This window comes from Sander lucioperca, chromosome 18, assembly GCF_008315115.2.
Source record: "Sander lucioperca isolate FBNREF2018 chromosome 18, SLUC_FBN_1.2, whole genome shotgun sequence".
Classification (NCBI taxonomy): domain Eukaryota; kingdom Metazoa; phylum Chordata; class Actinopteri; order Perciformes; family Percidae; genus Sander; species Sander lucioperca.
The window spans coordinates 1,867,318-1,889,656 of NC_050190.1; the positions used below are offsets into that span (position 1 = coordinate 1,867,318).

The 22,339-nt window shown below is 38.5% G+C and overlaps 1 protein-coding gene across 1 annotated transcript in view; it reads right to left on the bottom strand.

Moving 5' to 3' along the window:
- Nucleotides 1–7,300: 7,300 nt before the first annotated feature.
- The window catches only part of nrxn3a (neurexin 3a), a 245,946-nt gene continuing 230,907 nt past the window's right edge, over nt 7,301–22,339 (bottom strand). Inside the window, 2 exon segments of the mRNA XM_031280323.2 lie at nt 7,301–9,056; nt 9,059–9,103. Of these exon segments, the coding sequence (XP_031136183.1) occupies nt 8,182–9,056; nt 9,059–9,103 (920 nt within the window). The 3' untranslated portion in view covers nt 7,301–8,181.

Genomic DNA, 22,339 nt, shown 5'->3' on the forward strand with positions numbered 1-22,339 from the left:
AGAGCCTTGAGGAATATGAGTCATAATATGACTGGGAGGAGTCGATATCCCACAATGCAATATGAGCATTCATATCAGAGAATCGGACAGCGATAAACGGGTTTTTAACGACAGTATCGCTTCAATATACATATATTTAATCAGTGGTTTTGTCACCAGCAACAACACCTGGCTCAGCTTTGTTCCAGTAAGTTATGCACCGTAATAACATTTAAAAAAAATCAGCGAAATATTCCGGAAGTGACGTAGTAATTACCGCTCGGTGTCTGTGAAAGATACAAATACATAATATTCGTAATATTTATGTTTTCATACCAATAGCAAAGCTGTATCCAGCTTCTCTGCTGCAGCCGACTGGCAGAAAGAATCATGCTGTGATCACGAAAGATGCTTCCCATTGAAATACATTAGTTTAAAATTCATGATGAGACACACGAAAAAAACAAGATGAACGTGTCCGTGTACACGAATCAATAGATTCAATTACGTGACCATATCACGAACTGCTGTGAGACTGGGTTGACTGATAAGAACCTGAGAAAGACATTGACAATGTACACAGACTAGTCCGAAAGATAAAGAAGGCCAGACACAGAGAGTCCTGGCTGCCCAGAGGGGACAGACTGTACTGTCATTGTGATGAAGGAGCTGTTGAGACAGAATTACGTACATGTTCTAATACTATGTCAAAGCTACAATTATGAAAATTAGGGAGGAATAATTTTCAAGAATTTGAAGAAAATGAATTTGCCCTAAGTCTGACAGAAAGAGACTTTAAGTTAATGAGCCTGAGCTGGTTTAGCTTGTCACTAACTTCGGGCTAACCCATTACATTTAATCAGCAGGTGGAACTTTGCTTGGGTCTAGAGGAGTTGTGGCATTTATTGATTTACAAATCATTTGGTAATTAGTAACAAATACATAATACTAGGTCTCAATTTTTCAGATATTTGCGACTTCGCTATCTATTAGTGGGGATTTTTGGATCCATTTCTTCAGCCTCGGCAGAACCAGAATGTTTGATAAGGTGTTGTTGAAATATGGAAAAGGTCATGAGGCTTCTGGGTATTAATCTATGCTTGTGCAGAACCTGGGAAATGGAGCCTGGTCAACTCTCAAGAAAAAATGGGAAAGGAATGAGTATTACACTGGATGATGAGGAGTGGGACAGCACAGGCACATTTTTGGAAATGTAAGACCGAGGACGGCCAATTACTTCATGTCCAATGGTCCTATGATAAGGTCCAGGAATTTTGGACCGGGATACATGATAACCTATGTTGGATTGCAGTGACCCAGGTTCCATTCAGCCAAAGATTATTTGTTCTAGGAAGATCCTAGTCAATCCTAAATGGTCCAAACTAGTTTAATGATAGCCAGTCAGATTATTTTAAGAGGATGGAGGAATGAAGGGGTGCCGTCAATCCAACAGTGTGCTTGTGAGATAGCTAGGGTGAGAGCGTTTGCCAGATTGGATGTCTACACTAGAAAATGGGAAAAGTACCTGAGCTTTCTGGAGGGCTCCTGAGAAACTTTGTGCTGGGGAGAGACACATATGATGGGTTTGTGGTGTTGTCATTATACATATGTTTATTTGGTTAGTGATCTGGTACGCTGCAGCCAAGGACAAGGGCAGATCAGCAGATCAGGTGACTGGCTGCAATCTGCTGTCCCTGTTAGAGCTGTATATATATGACCCAGCACACAGAGATACCACTCAGGACACAGATAAGTAGTTCAAGTAATTTAATCAAGGCAAATACTCAGAGGAAGATGAACAATCGAGGCTGAGCTCGGAATTCCTGGGAATAAGTTGAAGCCCGGAGGAATCAGGCGATGGCAGATCCGACGGAGCTCCACAATGGAATCCAGGTGAAGCTGGTGGAAATGTCTGAATGGAGTGAAGCAGGAGGCACGGCGGGGCACGGCAGGTAGAAACGTCTGAGTGGCGTGAGGCAGGTGGCACGGCAGGTAAGCAGCAGGCTGCAGCGGAATCTGCACAGATGAACTGATGTTAGACAGGAAGGGATTTACAAAGCAACAACAGTAAACGAGAAAACACGAGCAGGGAGACTGAGCCAAGGTACCACGTCGTAGTATGTAACGATCTGGTGCTGGAGAGGTGAACAGCCCAGGTCTAAATACTGCAGAGGTGAATAATGGAATGTGCCTCAGCTGTGCAGAACGGAGCAGGATGAATGGCCACGCCTCTTGACCTAGTTTCACAAGGCACGCCCCTTGCCACTTGCAGGTGGAGACAAACATCACAGACAGACACACAGGGGAAAAGGGAGATACAAACACATAGGATGGGGAGAAAAGGCAGCTGACCCACAACAGTCCCTCCAGAACCTGTATGTCTCCAGGACCCTCAGGTGGACAGAAAATATTGTGCCCTACTACTGCTTCTTTTACAAAATACTTTGTTTTAGATGATAAAATACCTCTTAAATGAAACAGCAGATAATTTGGATGATAAATACTTTGCCAATGGTTAATTTTGTAAACATCTATATATTATTTGGATGGCTATAAAAAACAAAGGTTGCAACTAATGCTTATAATAATTAGTTAATGATTTATATGTGTTATAAACTATTAAGTAACATTAATTTGGCCAAATATAATCTTTTTAAGGTGATCTACAGTATGAAAGAGATTATTATTGATTATTTTTGCATTAACAATAGCTATCTAAATAATCTTCATAGATGTTTTACAAAGTAATGATTAACCATAACAACATTTTATGATAATCAGTTGCAACTTTATGATAGCCATCTAAATAATGTTGACAGTTGACAGTTTTCAAACGATTTCTTAAAGATTTACAAATCATTTGGTAATCATTAACAAATATATAATATAGTAACTAATATTTAAATGACATGATGTGTGCAATAATAAACTGTTAAAATAATAGCATTACTTATAATTAGTAAACATTATAAATGATAATTTTATTGTTTGTTACCGATAAAATAACTATATATGTATCTGTTTACCCTTCTTTCTTTTAAAGATTATTTTATTGGGGCTTTTTAGGCCTTTATTTATAGAGGACAGCTGAAGACATGAAAGGGGAGAGAGAGGGGGAATGACATGCAGCAAAGGGCATCGAGGAGTAAACCTCTATATATGGGCACCTGCTCTACCAGGTGAGCTACCCAGGCACCACTGTTTACCATTTTTGCACACCATGCAGAAAACCATACAGCCTTCTTCTCCTTTCTTATACATAATTAGTGTCTTACATCTTTTTATTGTAATATTTCTATTCTATATTTATGTTCTTGACTGTTGCAATACTTTGCTTTATTGTTGTTTCCTTTTAATGTTTATTGTATGCACCAAACACACCAAGGATAATTCCTTGCAAGTGAAAACTTTGGCAAAAAATCTGATTGTGATTCTTAGGTTCCGAACCATATTGGAAACCTGGCTGCTGTTTGATACAGTTGAGGCGTGGTGGAGCCGCAACACTACCAGTAGACATAAGGGGTTTTCCTGTTGCTACTCTGACCTGGATCTGCATAAGTATCAGAAAAGTAAATGGATGGCTGGTTCTTTAATTTATTTTTTATATTGTGAATGGCCAATGTACATTACATTCTCCCATGAGTTAAAGATGGGTATTCTCATGTTGGTTGAAAAAAGTCTGATGCCAAGGGCCAGGTTGATGGTTTGGATCTTCCAACAACTTTTTCTCTATCAAACACTTTTTGCTTAGTGAAGAGTAAAAAAGAATCGCCGGTGCAACACAGATGTCTTCTTACTTAATAGTTTTTATTTTATTTTTTAAGGTTACGTCTTCATCAGAGTCCTTGGACTTTTTGCTGTATCTTAGTGATGTGATGGTTGGAGGCCGGCTGGCTGTGAGTTTCTGTTTTTTTTTCCCTCTTTTATGTTCTGCTGTCAGTTTCTGTGTTTTCCCCCCTCCTGCCTGTGTCAGCCAGCTGATTGCACACACCTGCTCGCCTCCTCACCGCCACTCCTCCCGCCGTACACACCTGCCTGTCATCAACTACAATCAAACTCAGTATTTAAACCCCGGATTGACTCACCATCCTCGCTTGATCGTTGCTCCAGTCTCTTCGGTGACACATGCCTCAAGCTCCAGAAAATTATTCCGTGTGTTTTTCCTGCCTGTGCTTTTGTAACCTGTTTTCTGTCTTTTCATTCCAGTCACTACCTTCCCGTCACTCTGCCTCCAGTCAGCTGGCTCCTCCATCCAGTCCCTCTCTCGCGGTTCCCTGCTCCAGCCTGCCTCAGCTCACGCCAGTGCTTCCCCCGCGGATCTCTCAGCCCCGGTCTCCCCGTGCCCTCGGAGCTCCCTCTCTGTTCCCTGTTTCAGTCTCCGCGCCCGTGCTTTCGCCCCTGGCATCCACCTTCACACTTCCCCATTCACTCCCCCATTTTCCCTAATAAAACAACTTTTGTTGAGCTCTGCGTTTGGGTCCGTTCTGTCCTAACCGTAACAAGTGAAGTCTCATAAAGTCCCAAATATCATGAAAAAAAACTACCAGTCAGGCGGAGTCTGATGTAAAAGAGTTTAATGTGCTCAAAAAAGATTTGACACAGTTTAAACCCGAGAAGATACCGGCCTCACCTAACCGAGTTCTTTGTCTCTGTCCGCTTATATTTCTCTCAGGGGAAACCATCCCCCAGTTTTTAATAAAGGTGTCCAATTTATCTCATTGGATACCAGTTATTTCTTAAGACTGCCCATTTTACTATTTTTAGAGAAACCAATTCTGTTGACACTGCACCATTTGTTGCGTTTCTCACAATCCTATACTCTCTCACATGATCCCTACAGGAAAATCGAATACATGCATGCGAGCACCCGATGCCTCCGATTTGGGCCTACCATTGTACTTGCATGGCCATACTTTGACAGTCACTCACACACACATATACATACACACACACACACACACACACACACACACACACACACACACTCACAATAAAGCTTTCACTTTCTTATAAAGACTTATATAGCTTGTTGTGTAAAGTCACAAAGATTATCTTGCAAAATCACACAGTTTATATTGTAATATAGCACCACAATGTTTTTTTTTACCAGATTTTCTCACAACACTCAGTGTAGTTTCTTGCCATATAGTCTGCTGCACTGTGGCCTTTTTAAACACCTGACCATAACTGTGACCCATCCACTAGCCCAATCTGCCTCTTTACACAGAATTTGGCGCTCTTATACTTTTTAACCCTATATTCATCCTTTGCTACTGCAATAATTACTACGCCGCCTAACAACAAATGTAAATAAGGGTCGTTATAAGCTGCTTGTGAAATGGACCTATACGGTCATTTTCTGCATGAAGACAGTCTGTTCAGATCACATATTTTCATGCATCAATCAGAATTAAGCAACATTCAAATCAAAATCAGATAACAGTTGGGGTTGTTTGCTCATGTTGCTAGGCCACTGTCAATCAAATGTGATCAAACCACATCCACACAGTCCTGATGAAGCCGATTAGCAGAACATGGATGAATCAGATAGCGCATGTTTGCAGGTTGCACTGCTAGGCAACCACATAATAAGTGAAGTCTGTTCAATTTGAAGTTTTCAAGGCGCTTCTAAAAAATAAAGAGGCGCATACAGTGGAAAAATGTTAAGCGCCCAGGAAGCAAAAGCAGCGAGCAAAGCGCTTTCCTTTTGTGTCAAACAAATACAAAAAGCCGTCCCAGGCTGCTAAAACACACTCTATCTGACCAGGGCCTTAGTCATTAGAATGTTATAGAGAAAACAAAAAAAATAAAACCAAGTTTCAGACACTTTAAAGCTAACCTCATCATTTTCTCTCTCCTGCTGAGTCAAATGCTGCATTTCCATTGCATGGTACGGCACGGCACGGCACGGCTCTACTCAACTCGACTAGTCCTTGTTTTGGTTTTTCAATGACAAAGGTTGTGGATAGCACCTGATACCTGGTACATATTTTGGTATCACCTCCGTGGAGGTTCCAGGCGAGCTGAGCTGATAGTAGAAGGTGGAGTTCAAGCACTGCAGACCACTGATTGGTCAGAGAGAACCGTCACTAGTGCTGCACAGGACATCATGCATAACGCTGTACAGTTGACGAAGTACAGACAACATATCCAGTCGCGTTGAAGATGATGTGTCATGACAGTCTTACACTGTTCGCTTCGCTATGATTATCAGCTGAGAAGCCCGCCTACACTCAGGAGGTACTATCTGCAGTGGAAAACCAAATAGAGAAATACAGCGAGTCGAGCAAAACCATGTAGTGGAATGCGGACTAAATTATTCTATGGTGGAAATTAGGGCAAATGTGAAAAGTGGTACAGTATTGCCATGAGTAATTGCATAATTGGATTTATCCAAGGACTACAATATAATTTCAGAGAAAAGAAATAATGTTTTATTTGTTATCAAACTGATGAAAAAAAAGGTTATGAAAAGTAACAATTTTAACACAAAAATATGAATTTCAGGCAAGAAGACTGCACCTCCACATCATTAAATGACAATGGCAGATAATGGAAACATAAATGGACAGTAAAAAATTGGTAATTAATGATGAAAAAGGTGACAAGACAATGATTTGAGGTGACCAGTCCCACTTTAAAAACAAAACACACCATTTTAGCTCTTGAACTGTGAACCCCCATCCATTATAACCTCTTTGTCTTTCTGTATTTGTCATAACTTTGACTTTATTCTTTCAAAAAGAAATATCACTAGTGTAACCCAGAACAAGAAAGCCATGATACAGAAGGAAGGGCACCTTGTATTTGTTGGACAACTGCAAGTAGTTAAATATTCATGCAACTTTAGAAACATCTCTGGTTAGATCTCTAGGCTAACAATACATTTTATTCTTTATGAAATATCAATATGATTCTCCACATTCCCATTAAAGTTTTTCTCCATGTAAATTAACAGTTAACAGATTCTGTCATGAAATACGCTGATAAACCATATGTTCAGTCTGTACAATAGAGGTACTAAAAATTACAACTGTCATGGTATATGTACAATTTCCTACCTACAAAGTACAACAGCTAGCATGTAATAAAATATGTAAACAAATTTCTTGTTTCTTGACACAGTTGACTGTGACAGCATATAGAATTCACACTTTCAACATTTGATTTATTTCTGTATACACATTTGTTAACAGTGTTGTAGTACTGCATTTGTCTTCCTCTTGACACCTCCATAGAAAAAGAGAACAACAGGCAATGAACCAACAAACAGTTTTGCAAAAAGATAAAACCACCACTAGCTGTGCATCAATAACAGACCTTTTTTTTTTTTTAAAAGACCGTTTTTTCCATGGTTAACATTTTTGAGAGGAGTTCTGATCTGATAATGAACAACTGTTTGGCATTAATTAAGAGAACATGGTCCAAGTTGAACACTGTATACTGGACTTTTACTGTACTGAAATTTACTGTAGAATTAGGATGGCATGCATTTTACAATCAGTTGCTCTTTCTGTCAAACAATGAAAATAGTTGTGGTGAATCGGATGCCAGAGCAAACAGATTTTAGGAGATCTTGCCCCTGGCAAGTTCCTTACTTGGAATCATTTTATACACAGAAATAGATTTCTTTTCTTACTGTTCTTTTTGTCATTTTTTCCCTTTTGCTTAAAGCAAATATAAGTTAGACACCACACTTGTATTATGTATAAAACATAAAAATGTGTCATACTCTGATACAGCAAGAGTCCTTTTTTACTTCTACAATGATGGTGTGCCTGACCCTCTCTTGTTAAGCACTACATGTTGCTTACATGCTGAAAATGTATAAGATTATGAGCCTTTTGTAATTAACAATTTTACAAAAAAAGTTTTTTGTTTAATGCCAAGGATCACATAGCTCTAAAAGTCACTTGGGAGAATGATGTAGCTGTGAAATATTTCTATACTGATAACGTCTCTGACCAGATAGAAGAGTAAGGTCTCTAAAGTTGCTATTTAGCCTTGTTGTTATGCTTACAATAGTAAGTGTGCTTTATATTACAGTACATATCATCAGTTCAACTACTCAGCACAGTATAAGATTATTCAAGTTCCATGTTATACCATCATTTGTCATAGCTCCTTTCAAGGAAACTGATAAGTCAGTGTTCTCTTAGTGCGTTCTTTCTTCACTCTCTCGTGTTCACGAAAGTCTCACAGTCACACATAATACTCCTTATCCTTATTTTTCTGCTTCTTGTTGCTGCCTTTCGAACTCTGCTGTTTGTCCTTCATGACAGCGCCGTTGCTTTGCACAGCTGAGTTGGTTATGTAGTTCCTGCTTTCGTCCACCTGGTAGGAGCCTTCATCCCTGTTCCTGTACTTATACATGGCATACAGAAGGATGAGGATGCACAGGGCAGCGGCCGCCACTATTCCGATGACCATCCCGGTGGTGCTGCTAGATTCACGGACCACTTCCGAGGGCCCTGGAACTCGCCTGACGCCCGGCTCTGTGGGGAGTGCTGTGGGTATATTACGGAACATTGGGGAGGTTATTAATGGGCCCCTCAGCTTGCTGCTGTCTACCTCAAAAGTTGTGGGCAATGGAAGCAACACTAGGTCGGGCTGGGGTTTTAGCTCGCGGTTATTCATTATGCCAGCCGGCTGTTTGGCCGGAGCATTGTGGAGGGTTGCGGTGGAGGCAGAGGTGGCGGTGGTGGGGCTCTGGTCGGCGGTTAGTATGGCGGTAGTGGTAGTCCTACTGCGTCTGGAGATTGAAGGTTTGTTAGGTCTAAAAGTCTCGTAGCCACCTTCAAAGCCTGATGTGGATAAGGTCTTAGCTGTTACCAAGGAGAAGGTCGTGTAAAAATCTTCATCACCAGTAGGGGGCAGGTTAGACTTGAACGCTTCCCCAGAGCCAGACCCCGATATCACCAAGCCATCATCATCACAATCATCGCTGCCTCGGTCCGACAAGCAAGGTACCCCCGCCTCAGTGGCCTTGGACAGGGACTCTTTGGTGGTCTCAATAATGGTCAGGAGTGGGTGGTGGGTTGAGGGAGTGGGAATGAAGGGTGCACAAGTAGCTACAAGGGGTGCGCTAATGGATCCTGAAGTACTGGGATGACTAACTCAGCTCCTGGGGTTGGAGACAGACAGGCAGTCATGTTAGAGGACAGCTTTGGGGTTTTATGAAATATACTAAATTACTGTACATACATCTGGACAGAATACCAAAGCAGACAACCAAAACCAACCAAAACGTGGCATATCAATTCAAGATTAAGACGAAAGGAAAATTGGCATATTTTATATATTTCAAAAGGCTTAAGAGGTGTGCAAGGATGAGCCAGAAAAATCAAGCAAAGTTTGCTTCAAATTCAATGTGCTTGCTATAATTATAGCTAAGTATACTTGATTCTTCCTCAGTATAATTCAAGCAACTTTTAGGGCAAAGTGCAATCTATAAAAAATGTAAACTAATAAACTTTATTTGCTGAATACAAATAAATGAAAACCTATTCATAGTTAAAATCAAAAGATACTATAGTTATTGTTACCCCCCCCCCTTCCCCGTATTAAATAAGAAGGAAAACATCTAATATTAAAAATTACTTTAATTTCACATCATCACAGCATGTACAGTAACATGAATTTGGGTAAAATAAAATGTATTATCCAAACTACAGATTGCTGTTATAATATAATGACAGCAGTGTTTACAGTTCAATGGCTCTCCAATCACCTTAAACCTTTTGCGTTATTTTGCTAATACAGAAAACTATAGTTACAGTTCTACAAACATTTCTCAGATACAGAGCTGCTCTGGATGTAAAGGTGATCGCAATCTTAAAGTTAAATTACAGTGAGAGGAAACAAACAACCAGTTTGTGTAGCCACTTGAATAGTGAAGGTGGAGCTGTTTGTAAAAAATGAGATAAATCCTCAATCAATCAATTCATGCAAATCAATGATTTATTTATACTCACTTTGGTTAATCAGGACTGATATTAAATTGGATGCACATTTCAAGCATTTGTCATGAGAAATGACAAATATTTCTATATAAAGTCAACAGTCCTTATTGTCATGTGCAAACCATTGGAACATCATGACTTAGAGTTCACTGCCAACAAATGTGTGCATATTAGTTGTATCAATTTGTTTTCACAAACCTTTCTAAATGTGTACAGCCTGTATCAACAAGCCAGAAGCTAATTTGTGCTATTTCCATGAAAGATATTCCATATAGTGGAAGGTTAATCCTTGTGTTATCCTCAGGTCAAATTGGACCCGTTTTCAAAGTTGTTTTTATATCAGAAATACATTTATTTCAACGAAATTGCCCAAAAATAACATGGATGTACGTTGTATGAAACCACAACGTTCTTTGCATGTAAAATTAATGATTACTTCCATTGAATTTTGGGTGTTTAATTCAAATTTATAGCATTTGAAAAAAAAAAATGTAAATGGCTACATGGTTTACAGAGAGGTTTTGTCATCATGTCAGTTTCATTATACTGTCATCCAAATGTTGATTGCTTTTTCACCGGGCCTCTCTGTACTGTGTCTTGACAAGATTTAAAAACAAAAAGTTTGTTATGGCTCATTTATTTTTTATTTAAAAAGTGACAATTACCTGTTTTAAGAGCAGCTCTGTGACACCAAGAAAACACTGTTGAACTATAATATATCTTAGTTCCTACCATGTCAATGGCAGAGTAAAGTCACCTGAATGCTCACCCTTTGTGGAATACTAGCCTGAGTAAAAGATGTCATGCCGTGAACTCTCCTTTATTGAGTGTTTAACAGCTTCATTTTACAGTTAGCCTCTTGCTCACCAGAAGAACAGGAGACCAGGTTGTCTAACAAATCTATTTCAATATGTAGGCTACATGCTCTTTATACTACTTTATTACTACAATACAATACAATACTTTATTACTACAATACAAAATGTAAAATATAAAATCAGACCAATTCTTTGCAAATTTGTCTGAACTCAAATCTAAGCTTGATGAATATGCCACAATGGAAAGCTACAACTGTCTGTTGAACTGTTAGCTTAGTGTATCACTTTCTGTTGGGCACGCTAATAATAAGGCTTGCTAGAGTACCATAATATTTGAAATGTTCTTCCATGATAAATAAGAGCAAGAAACAGTTTTGGTAAATTGAGTTATTATTGAAGATGTATTTAGTAAACCTGTTGTACACAACACAACAATATCAGTTGGTACTCCCTAACAACCAACAATTGGCAAAGCATTCAAACTGTATGACTAAAAACTGTATATATTGTATGATATGTGTTATTATTCTTGGTTTCGATGTTAAGCACTTTGGATACCTGCTGGTTGCTGTAAAGTGCTATATAAATAAAGTTTGATTGATTGATTGAACTGCTGCTGTTAAACCAAAGTCTGGTTGTCTTTTGCTGTATTTGTTAAAAAACCGAGACTGTAACATGGAGGTGTGGCTCTTTGACAGTGCTGGGCTTAGGAACCTACCCCACACTGCATTTCAATAACAACAATGTTGTCAAACTACAACATTGCTTACCCTCTAATGTTGCTCTCTATTTTTCCAAGCTGTATCTCTCCCTCCTAAATCCTCATGGCAGATTATTTATGATTTGTTGATCGACTTCAGTTCTAATATTTGACATCTGCATTATTACCTTCAATGGTGAAGCAAAAAAAAAAACAGTAGTACTAATTTTTAAGGAGAAGTGAAAAGAGTTAGATTTATTCATAATGTAAATGTGATCTCAAGCAGGAGTGAACATTCAAAGTGCCATTGACATGGAAAGTATCCACTGCCATCAAGCGTGGGCATACTGAATATTTAAAGCACATTGTACTGTATATCAATAAAGCAAACTGTTGTGTAACTCACAAATGATAACAAACACCAACATTCACAAGCACACAAGTCTGTAGATCAAAACAAATGTATTCTATCATTTCAAACAATAAAAACTGTTAAAGACTCATTCAGTTGTCCACAGCTTGATCGGAGATGCAGTTTGTAGTGCATGTAGCATGTTGTGTTCATATCGAGTAGGACTCAATGATGAATAGTGAGTCAACCTACACCATGGGATTGAATTGTGTACCTTAACATAGGATCTGGGAGTTGCATATGGTTCTACATGTAGCACCTACCATATTCATTACGTCACTTTGCTTTCATTGTGACATACACAAGAATGATATTTTAAGTCCATCTCTTCACATTCTACAAACTGCATCTTCAAAAAAACAAAAAAAACAAGAGTGTAAACGTATACTGTGTATTGTCAACTTACATCAACAAATTGCCCGCATGATTTAGGCATGAAGAAAAGAATTTACAAAGGAAAAGTCGTGTAAGAATGTTGGATAGCCACTTGGTACCGTTAAAGATCATTTTATCCACTGTACATTGTGTTCTATCTTAAAACACGACGGTACAGGGAGGCAACAACACATACATCCACAACACATAACATAAAAAATAAACACCATAATTCTGTTTTTTATGTTTTGTTTTTTCCTGGTAAATAATTTGTTTTTACAAAAGAATGTGTATCTACATAGTTTTCATTGCAATAGACTTCAATAGAATCTAAATCTATCCATGTTACAGTTTTTGCTTGAATTGTAATTTGATCTTTAGTGTAGAATGGATGGATGACTCTATACTTTAATACCTCTAAAGACAAGGGAGACGGTGAAGAAGGGCTGGGACCTATGAACATACTACAGAGGAAATGAGGGTGATGAGGGTGACAGTGTAAGTCAGTTGCCATGTCCATGTAAAGGCAGTACGAAGCGGTCGGGCGGCATTAGAGCTTTTGGCTGTAAGGAAGGGATGGGGATATACAAACAATGAGCAATATACATGCCCATCTACAGAAAAGAACAGAAGAACTCTAACACTGACAAGTCTGACAAACCCTAAACTGCAACTTCTTAACCATGCAATTCATTTGTTTTTTGTCTTACAAAAATATTATTCAGCAAAGATCAATTTGTATGTCAATTGATCTGGAACTGCTTCACCTACTAATCTGTGGGCTTCTGCATACGTTTACAAAAATGCCTGAAGTTGAGTTGATTGTGCAACTGTTGTTGTTTTGAACATTTACTTCTTTTTTTATTCAATATTTGCCAGAAAAGCATACTGCAAGAAATATAACACACAAGTTAATCACTAAAGTAGTTCCAAATCCCCAAAAAAAGTCTAAATATATCAAAATATTATTTCACACTGTGATTTAAATGTTATCTGATTGACAAAAAAACAAACTAAACATACTTCATAAGCCAAAAACCATAATTAGAACCAAAATGCCAGTGATCAATTGGATCAATACAAAGAAATATGAGCAGTTAAAACCAAATCAAATGAAAAAATGTTAGGATGAAAGAACAAAGCCAAAATTTTGCACACACTACAACCAGATGCACACAATACAAAACAGACAGTGCTGAGAGAGGCACTCGACTGGAGGTCGGGCTCCTCTCTCTTGTGTTCCAAATCTATAAGTATTTAAACATGAAGCAGCCGTGCATTCTGGGTGTACATCAGAGAGAGAGACGCTACTGACTGACAATGGGTTATTTTTATTATTTTCTGGCTATGTTTTTGTTGTACTGCAGGATGTTGATGCATGCTTAAAGTAAGTTGCATTTAGGGAAAGTAGAAAAGAAACCACACAGCAAACTGGGAGCAGGTAAGACTGACCAATGTTGGACAAATAGGAGACAGACACTGTGTCCCAATCCCTTACTATATGCGAATAGTTAAATTAATGTAATGAAACAGTTTGTACTGGAAAAAAACATGTGATACTTATGATACAACATGTGTGCAGGCAGATGTCAGGCAAATGGCAACTTTGTTAAAAGCTCCAACAATTCTCCTCCATTTCTGTTGTGAAATGCACCACTCCACATCAAGTGAATTCTGTTTGCAAATTGACATGTCTGAGTATACATCATTTTGCCAATTTTCCAGTGTAAACCCACCCCCAACCCTCCCAAAAAAAAAAACTAGTAAAATTTGTGTGTAGTATGCAATTGGGACACAGCTCGAGTTTAACTAATAACAGTGGGGAAGAGAAAGAAAATAAAAACACAAAATGTACATAAATAATATTCTGTCATGGACTATATGTGAAATGCAATTTGTTCAGTATTCAAATATGATATGATAAAGAGTCAAAAGACAAGCTTAAAGCTGATATCATTAACATTGTGCATGTTGTCTGCCTGTGCAGTGGTGGAAGATCAAAGTGGCAGCTGCAGTTTATCTAAACCTGCCAAAGCAAAACTAAGGACATTAGATTGTTGGCACTATCCACCATGACAGGTGTGAACCGACCAGCTAAAAGTTTAAAGAGTGTCCAAGGATGCTTTCACACTGGCATTTAAGTTCAAATTATAAGGAGTGCTGCAACACATTTTGTACCAGAAACATTTTGTACCAGAAACAAATTTTGAAAATAAATGGGGACTGTGATCTGTCTCCCTTGAATTGTGGAATGGTTTGTGTATCTTCGGAACGCCATCAATGTTCCCACTCTAGGAGGATTATTAATGACATAAAAGCTAAGAATAACTCCCCAGCCCCAACTTGATACTACACAATGTTTTTTACCTAGGCACAGCCCCACTGTCAGGGGAGGGGGTCAAAGGGTACAGATGGCCCTGGCCCAAAGCTCAGGGGGGAGGGGCATGCAAAGCCTCAAGTACCTGTCAAACCTCAGCTGTGGTTTGTATGTTTTACAATAACTCCACCACCCCAAAGGATGTATAAACACAGATACCAGCTTTAACCCCATAGTGTCTTTTGACATATAATTTAATATTTTGCCTAATGTAACCCACATGGTTTTTCAATGTAGGTAAAAATGTAATCGGAGAGGAATTCCATAAGATGGCAAATGTCTGACTAGTGTTATTATGGATCCCACACTTCTAGGCAAGTAACGCCCTACGAAGCAGCCTGATTGGTTGGGGTCAGGCATTGACCTCAAATAGTTAAGGTTAGGATAGCTGACTGGTCAGGGGATAGGACCTGAACAAATCGGCATAAGCATGGACGCCTGGCCAATAGTAGCGTGTGAATGCTATTGAAGGGCAGGTCTTGCATAGATGTTGTGTGGGATCCATAATAACGTGTCTGACTAGTCTGTGCTCAAAGGAAATTAAATGGAGACCAGTGGTTGCCTCGAGGCCAGAAAATGTATTTAAAAACATCAAGTCAAGATCATTTCAAGTGTGCTTTGTGATAACTTGCAGATCCTTTAGTCTTTAAAAGGCCAACACTTGCTGCTGTTTGTGTTGCATCGCAACGTGTAGCCTATCTACAACCAAGCAGCAGGAAAGGGTTGCAGATGCACGGCTGAGGTCACATTCCAGGTTTTTTAAATGTTGGTCAAATCCGACATAAGGTTTTAATACATCCACAAAGAAATTTCACTTACATCTGCTCTCAAGTTGTAAACAGAAGAAGAGAGAACAGCTATATGCTATTATTAAGATGTATTATTATTATCCTTCCAATAAAGATGTGCATCACTTAACATTCTCTCTCACAGACACACACTCGCCTCTATCTTTTTTCATCTCTCTGTTTCAAGAGCAACACATGCAGGGTGTGATGTATGTCAAAGTACAGGGACCCTAGTTTCACTGTTTGGAATCCAAGGTGGGGCAAATCTATTAGCCAACACAGGATGGCATGTATTGCCAAAATCAAATCAAATCAAATTTGGTGAATGGATTTGAGCAAATTGGAAACATCCCATACGTATCTGATGATGCTATGGAGGAAATGCCCCAAGTCAGTACTGTAACAATAATCCATCTTAAATTGAGTGATTCATCCATCCAAAAATGTGCAGCCAAGAAATAATTTGTCTGCTCACCCATTTATAATGTCCATTGAATGGGTTTTATCAGTGGTTATCAGCCTCTTAAATATGGGTTAGAAGGAGCCTGCTATGGAACGTCAGCATAGTGAGCATAGACCCTTTGGCATAACTTTTAAACAAAACCATTGTTACTTTGTTAGGTTTACTACTACTACTAGGTTAATTTTAGGAAAATGCTGTGGAATGGCTTAATATACTTACGTCAGTGAGTTAAGAACGTTACGTAAAAAAGTTAACTTACGTAGACTTGAAGTCAAGTCCCGGGTGAGGGTCACCCAACCTTCCTCCTTATAAGTTTAATAATACGTTTAAAGTTTAAGTTTAAAGCAGCCACGTAGCTGTGGATGGGCCTGGGCCCATCCGTTAAGGCACTCAAGGAAATTGCTTATGCAACCAATAGAACTTTTGGTAACACTATATTTGAAAGAGTATGGACAACACTGACATGACACCGTCATAATTAGGGCTGGGTACCAATAGCGTTACTTCGATAACAGTTCATAAACGATACTTTTTTCGATACCAATTTTGAAAAAAAGAAATTCTAACATTACGGCACAAATCTTTTTATTTTTCAACTCCTACTACGGGAGCCTCATCTCTGTGCGTAACATTGAGTTTATCCTGCCTGCCTCTAAGACGTGTAATGTTAGACAGCCGATCACAAGCATTATTAGATCTTGGTAGAAGAATGCTGCATGCTTATTGGCTCATTGACACTGATGAATTTTACTCCTTAGGTATTTTGCATGATTCTGGATGGACACTTTCTTTTTTTTGCATTAGTACATGGAGACGGAGAGTTTGGAGCAGAACGGATTACGGACTGAAAAGACAAACTTTATACTGAGTTGGACTGTGCATTATGTTCAGGTTTAGGTGCACACAGACTGTTCTGTGAGTATTTGGGATTTAGCTGTGTTTAGTCATCACCATTATGCATTTGTTATGTGCTCAGAAAATGGCTGTGATATTTTAATATATAGTTATGTCGTCTAACTTAAAGGTCCAATGTGTAGGGATTTCTCCCATCTAGCGTTGAGATCATATATCGCAATCAACTCTCTCGCACCACACAGTTCAAAGTACATATAACAGTTACGGTATCCTTCACACTTTAAAAAGACGGTCTCTTGCGCTTTTCAATATCCTTTTTCTTTTTCTGGCTGAGGAAGAAGACTCCTGTTCCTGAAATTTGAATATTGAATACGTATTGTCCTCCATGTTTCCTTCTTCAAACTTGCTACCATACCCATTAGCAGCATCAGCAGTACCTGTGAATTTATCATGTGACAGCGAAAACGCGAAAGGCGGAGCAGTATGTCCTGTATGTCCGTATTATATCCGTAACATATTTCAAGATGGAGCATGAATATGGAGCGTCTACCCCAGTTTATGCAAATGCAAATGTAAAATTTCAAGCCAAAAGTAATACATGGAATTGATGGTGAAGGTAAATATTCATGAAAAAGGACAAGTTTGTGAATGGGCAACTCAGATTTTGATAATGAACAACTAAACACGTTACACACTGGACCTTTAAGTTCTATATGTTTATCCACCTGGAATGTGAATGGGCTGGGGAATCCCAGTAAGGGAAGGAAGGTTATGTCCAGTCTTAAAAAATCAAACATAATGTGATATTTTTGCAATAAACGCATATGTCGATTGTGGATTGTAGAATCTAAAAAAATGGTGTGCATTAAAGGAGAATTCCTGTCGATTTCAACATGTAGCTCTGTTGTTTGTAAATTTGGAGTGCTGTCAGTAGCGAGAAAAACAAAAACAATCGGTGTTGCCTACACCGTGTTATCCTCCTGCTAGTGTTACCAGCCAGGAGGCTGAAACAGGGCAAGTTTTAAATGTTTTTTTAGCCTCTTAACATGTTTGAAATGTCATTACAAGTGCCTACCTATGTTAAGTGATTCCTTCCGAGTGAACACAGTGAATCTGACTGCAGTAGATGTGAAAGAAATGCATAAAAGTTGTGCTAATTCAGCTCTGTTTAGTTCCGGTGTTGAGACGGCAAGACAAGTGCTTCGGGACCGTCTACAAAGTCAAGGTCAAGGTCAAGGTAAACTTTATTATCCACAAGTAGGAAATTCATGTGGTCACCATTACACGCTCCATTGTTATACAGCCTACTGCATAACATTAAAAACATAAATACAAAACATTAAAAGATAGAAAAACAAGGACAAGAGAGACAAAGCAGTAAGAACATTGAAGAAACATGACAAGCATGAATAAATAAAATAGTTGAGTGCTGATATATACAGTATGCTCATAGTTTAAAATGCCTAAGAGTTTTTAAGTCTATTGTTGTGCAGTCTAATTGCTGTAGGCACAAAAGACTTGCTGTACCTTGTAGTCCTAATTTTCCTTTGCAGGAGTCTGCCACTTGACCTGTTGCTTGTTAAGAAATTCTGATGAAGAGGGTGGGTTGAATCATTTAGAATTTATTCTGTCTTTTTTAAACTAAGGTCAATGTACAATTGAGCTACAGATACCTGATCAACTCCAATGATCTTACTGGCTGTTTTATTCTATAATAGTGGAAGCTGATTCCCTCTGTATTATGTATCTAGCGAGTTAATTTTCCTGCTTAGTCCTGGTTCAAAATAATTTTGTCTTGCCCTGAATAAATTGAATTTAACCTTGTAAAATAGAATATTATTTTATTGGTATTTTAATTGAGTGATGTTTCTCAGGCCATCCTGTGACATTCTTTGCTTAATCTCTGTTTCAGCGTGTTTAATTTTACTTTCTAGTTTTTAACAGTGCTTTAGCACTATTCCTCTTACAAAATGAAGCATGTAATATAATGTGCCCCCTGATCACAGCCTTCAAGGCCACCCATGCCACCCATGAAGATGGCACTGTGGACCAATTGATCACCAGGTAATATTAGCTCATATTTAGCTCAGACCTAAGCCATGTTCTGGCTCCTGTGGAAGACAGGAGTTAGAACATCTTCTCTCACTTGGGTCTAGGCACACCCACACATGATTAGAGATTACGATATTTTCTATCACACATCCTATAGCAGAGGGAGCCAGTGATTTTGGTTTAAAAAAAGTCTATCCTAGAATAACTCTTTTAACCAGGAGCATACGTTTATGGGTGTACAAAATTATGCTTAATGCGGATGATATAATACTTTTTGTGTCCGAACCTAGCAGTTCAATACCCTGTCTATTCAGGATCATTGACTTTCTCGAAAGTTTCATGTTATATGGTAAATTGGTCCAAGTCAGAAGCATTACCTTTTACAGCCCTAACAGCCTTCCAATCTGGTGCATTTCAGTGGCCCAAGCAAGGTATCGTATATCTGGGTATCTTAGTCCCTCCCCAGTTAAAAGACCTAGTTAAAGTTAATTTGGATCCATTATTGAATAAATCTCTTGTGATGTTAATAGATGGGTGACACTCAATCTCTCAATGGCAGGGAAGATCAATGTTATAAAAATGGTTTGTGTTCCCAAGCTGAATTACGCGATGTGAGGGTTCGCCTCATCCAGTTCAAGATTATGCATCACCAAATTGTTGGAAATGTAATACAGAGGATGGCCAATTACTTCATTCTTATGGTCTTGTGATAAAGTCCAGGAATTTTGGACTGGGATATATGATAACCTGTGTTGGATTGCAGGGACCCAGGTTCCATTCAGATTATTTGTTCTAGGAGATGGATCAATCCATTTCGGAAAAGATAAGCACATAGGAAGTTGGGTCAAAACTAGTTTAATTCTAGATTGGATGTCTACACTAGGAAATAGGGAAGGTACTTGAGCTTTCTGAAGGGCTTCTAAAAAGCTTTGTGCTGGGCTTATGGTGTGATGGGCTTATGGTGTTGTCATTTATACATATGTTCATTTGGTTTATAGTGTGTCTATTTGATTATGCTTTTGTATAGTCTTGAATGTTGTAGTTAATGTATCATCTTTTCTTGATGTTTGTCTGGGTGGGTGGTGATGACTGGGGGGGGGAATTTGTGAAATTTGTTGTTTTTGCTGATGACACCAATATCTTTTGAGAACCTACAGCAGCTGCTAGAGGTTGTCTCAAAAGAATTTGGACAGCTGAATTGTGGTTTGACTCAAACAAATTATCACTAAATCTGATTGAAACTCAATTTATGGTGTTTGGGAAAAGGAAAACAAAAAGGCATGTGTGTTTCTGTTTGTGGGGTGTATCTCTTGAATAGTTTGGAGGATGAAATGGAATTGAGTAAAAATGTCACACAGTTCAACATGAAAAACAAAAGAGCAATTCTGGAAAGGTACAGTAAAGAGGAGGGAGGTTGTTACTCATGAGTAGAGATGTTCAAATTATTGACGGGTAGTGTATAATTTTGAATCAACTTGTTTCAGTTTTGTTCTGATCTATTTAGAATTTTTATCGTACTTGATAAATATACTGGATAAATAGTAGCTTAAGGATGTTGCATGAATTGATTATTTAATTAATTAAAGAAATTATGGAAGAGTAACTTAATCAATTGATCGGCAAATGTTTTTTGGTTTTTGAAGATGTTTTCTGTTATAGTGTTGTAAGGTTGTTTATTGAAAAAAACAATTGATTGAAAACACTTGGATAAGGAATATTTTATAATTAAAGATGTAAAGGTAGTATTTATTTATTTAGCTTATTCTTGCTTTTTCCTTTTTATAGTGAAATACTTGTGTGTTTTGTATTTTAATTTTTTTTGTTTATTCTTTTGTGTGTTGTATGTAGTGCTCATTGGAAAATATTTGGCAACACTGTTGCCACTTTAATATAGCACCTTTTACTGAACAAAGTCACAAAGTGCAAGTAAAACTACTACTCCCTTCCATTGTCATTCTTCATACTATCTCATTTTACAGTGCGGATTGGTGATCCAATTTACCAATAGATAATACTTTTTCCAACTAGGAGGTAGTGTAGGGCCATACTGCATCATATCTATGGTAGTGATAACAACTGATAACACCCATTCAATTGGGTGATAACATTCGAAGTGGGTGGTCTGCTCCACCAAATGTTTCAATGATTTCTTCCATTTCTAACACTCAATAAAATATAACTAGTTTATCAGACTTGAATGAAAAACAGAACTGAATTTAAATATTTGAAACTTCTCAAAAATGATATGGGCCCGCGTTTATCAGGCTGGAGGCGTCTGGGTCGCGACGCTGTGAGCAATGAGCTGAAAACTTCAAAGATGTCAAATAATGTTCAGTTGTGGTCAGCCTGCAGTTTATAGCCTAGCAGCATCCTGCTTCATGATGCACCCATTTGGTAGTGTGCCATTTTTATTTTTTGATTTCTTCATGGTCATCTCAGTGCTATGAGGCAAATGTTCAGTTGTGCCGATTTAAATTTGTGCCCGACTATCAATTGGACTATGAGACACTGAAAAAGCAAGTTCCATGACAAAGTGGGAAAACTCACACTGATATTGTCTCCTAATGTTTCCTCCACCATTGTATCCAACCTGCTTGGTTATGTGATCTAAGGGGCCTTTCACACCTAACTCGTTCTGGTCAGTTTGATCCGAACCAAAATTACAGGTGTGTCAGTTTGTTTTTAATAAACGCTGTAGCTCGGCAAAACTCAAGTAAAGTTCCTGTGTCTTGCTCCTCAGCAGAGCAACAAAACAAAAAGAACCACGGTAGCACAGGGAGAGCATGAGTCAGAAACAATTCCGACACCTGAGAGAGAATACGAGATGCGGGAAAGCCCGACGTGGCTTGCATATGTGATGACGACAGAACGTAGTTATGTCATATGCAGTGTGAAACCAAAACTAACCGGATCAAATGTATACAATGTCTCTGAGCTAGCGAGCAGCAGATACGTTACGTATTAAGTGTTACATAGGTAGGTTATAGATTACGGTCAGCTCATCACACATTTCTTAAAAATAAAGATTGTTTACGAGTCCCGCATCTCAAGTCCGAGTCGAGTCTTAAGTCTTTTGAGGATGAGTCTCAAACTTTAGTCCCCATCTCTTATACAATGCAACAAAAACATGAACCTGGGATCTGACTTTTAGGTGTGAAAAGGCACTAAATGGTTTATGATGGATATTCAGGAATCTGAGCTCAATCAGGCAACAATATAACCTCGCTCATTCAGGTACGCAGGTGGTACGTCTTTGCATGCTACACACAGCTGTCTCTCTTTTGCATGTCAGCAAGCACGGAACAGATGATATTAACATGTGTTTGATATATAATGGTGCACATCTTGGAACAGCCGTTTGGAGTAAACAACGCTTGGCCATGTGTCTTGGCATCATGTTATTAGTTTAGGCCATTGACATAATGGAGGAGGGTATTGTTAATCTGTAAAGCTGTACTACTTTACAGATTATGGGAATATTTTGTATTACTAATCATTGGCCATGGGGTGTTTTTGTACCAATATCAAATTGTATGTATCAAAATATCTATTGTCTCC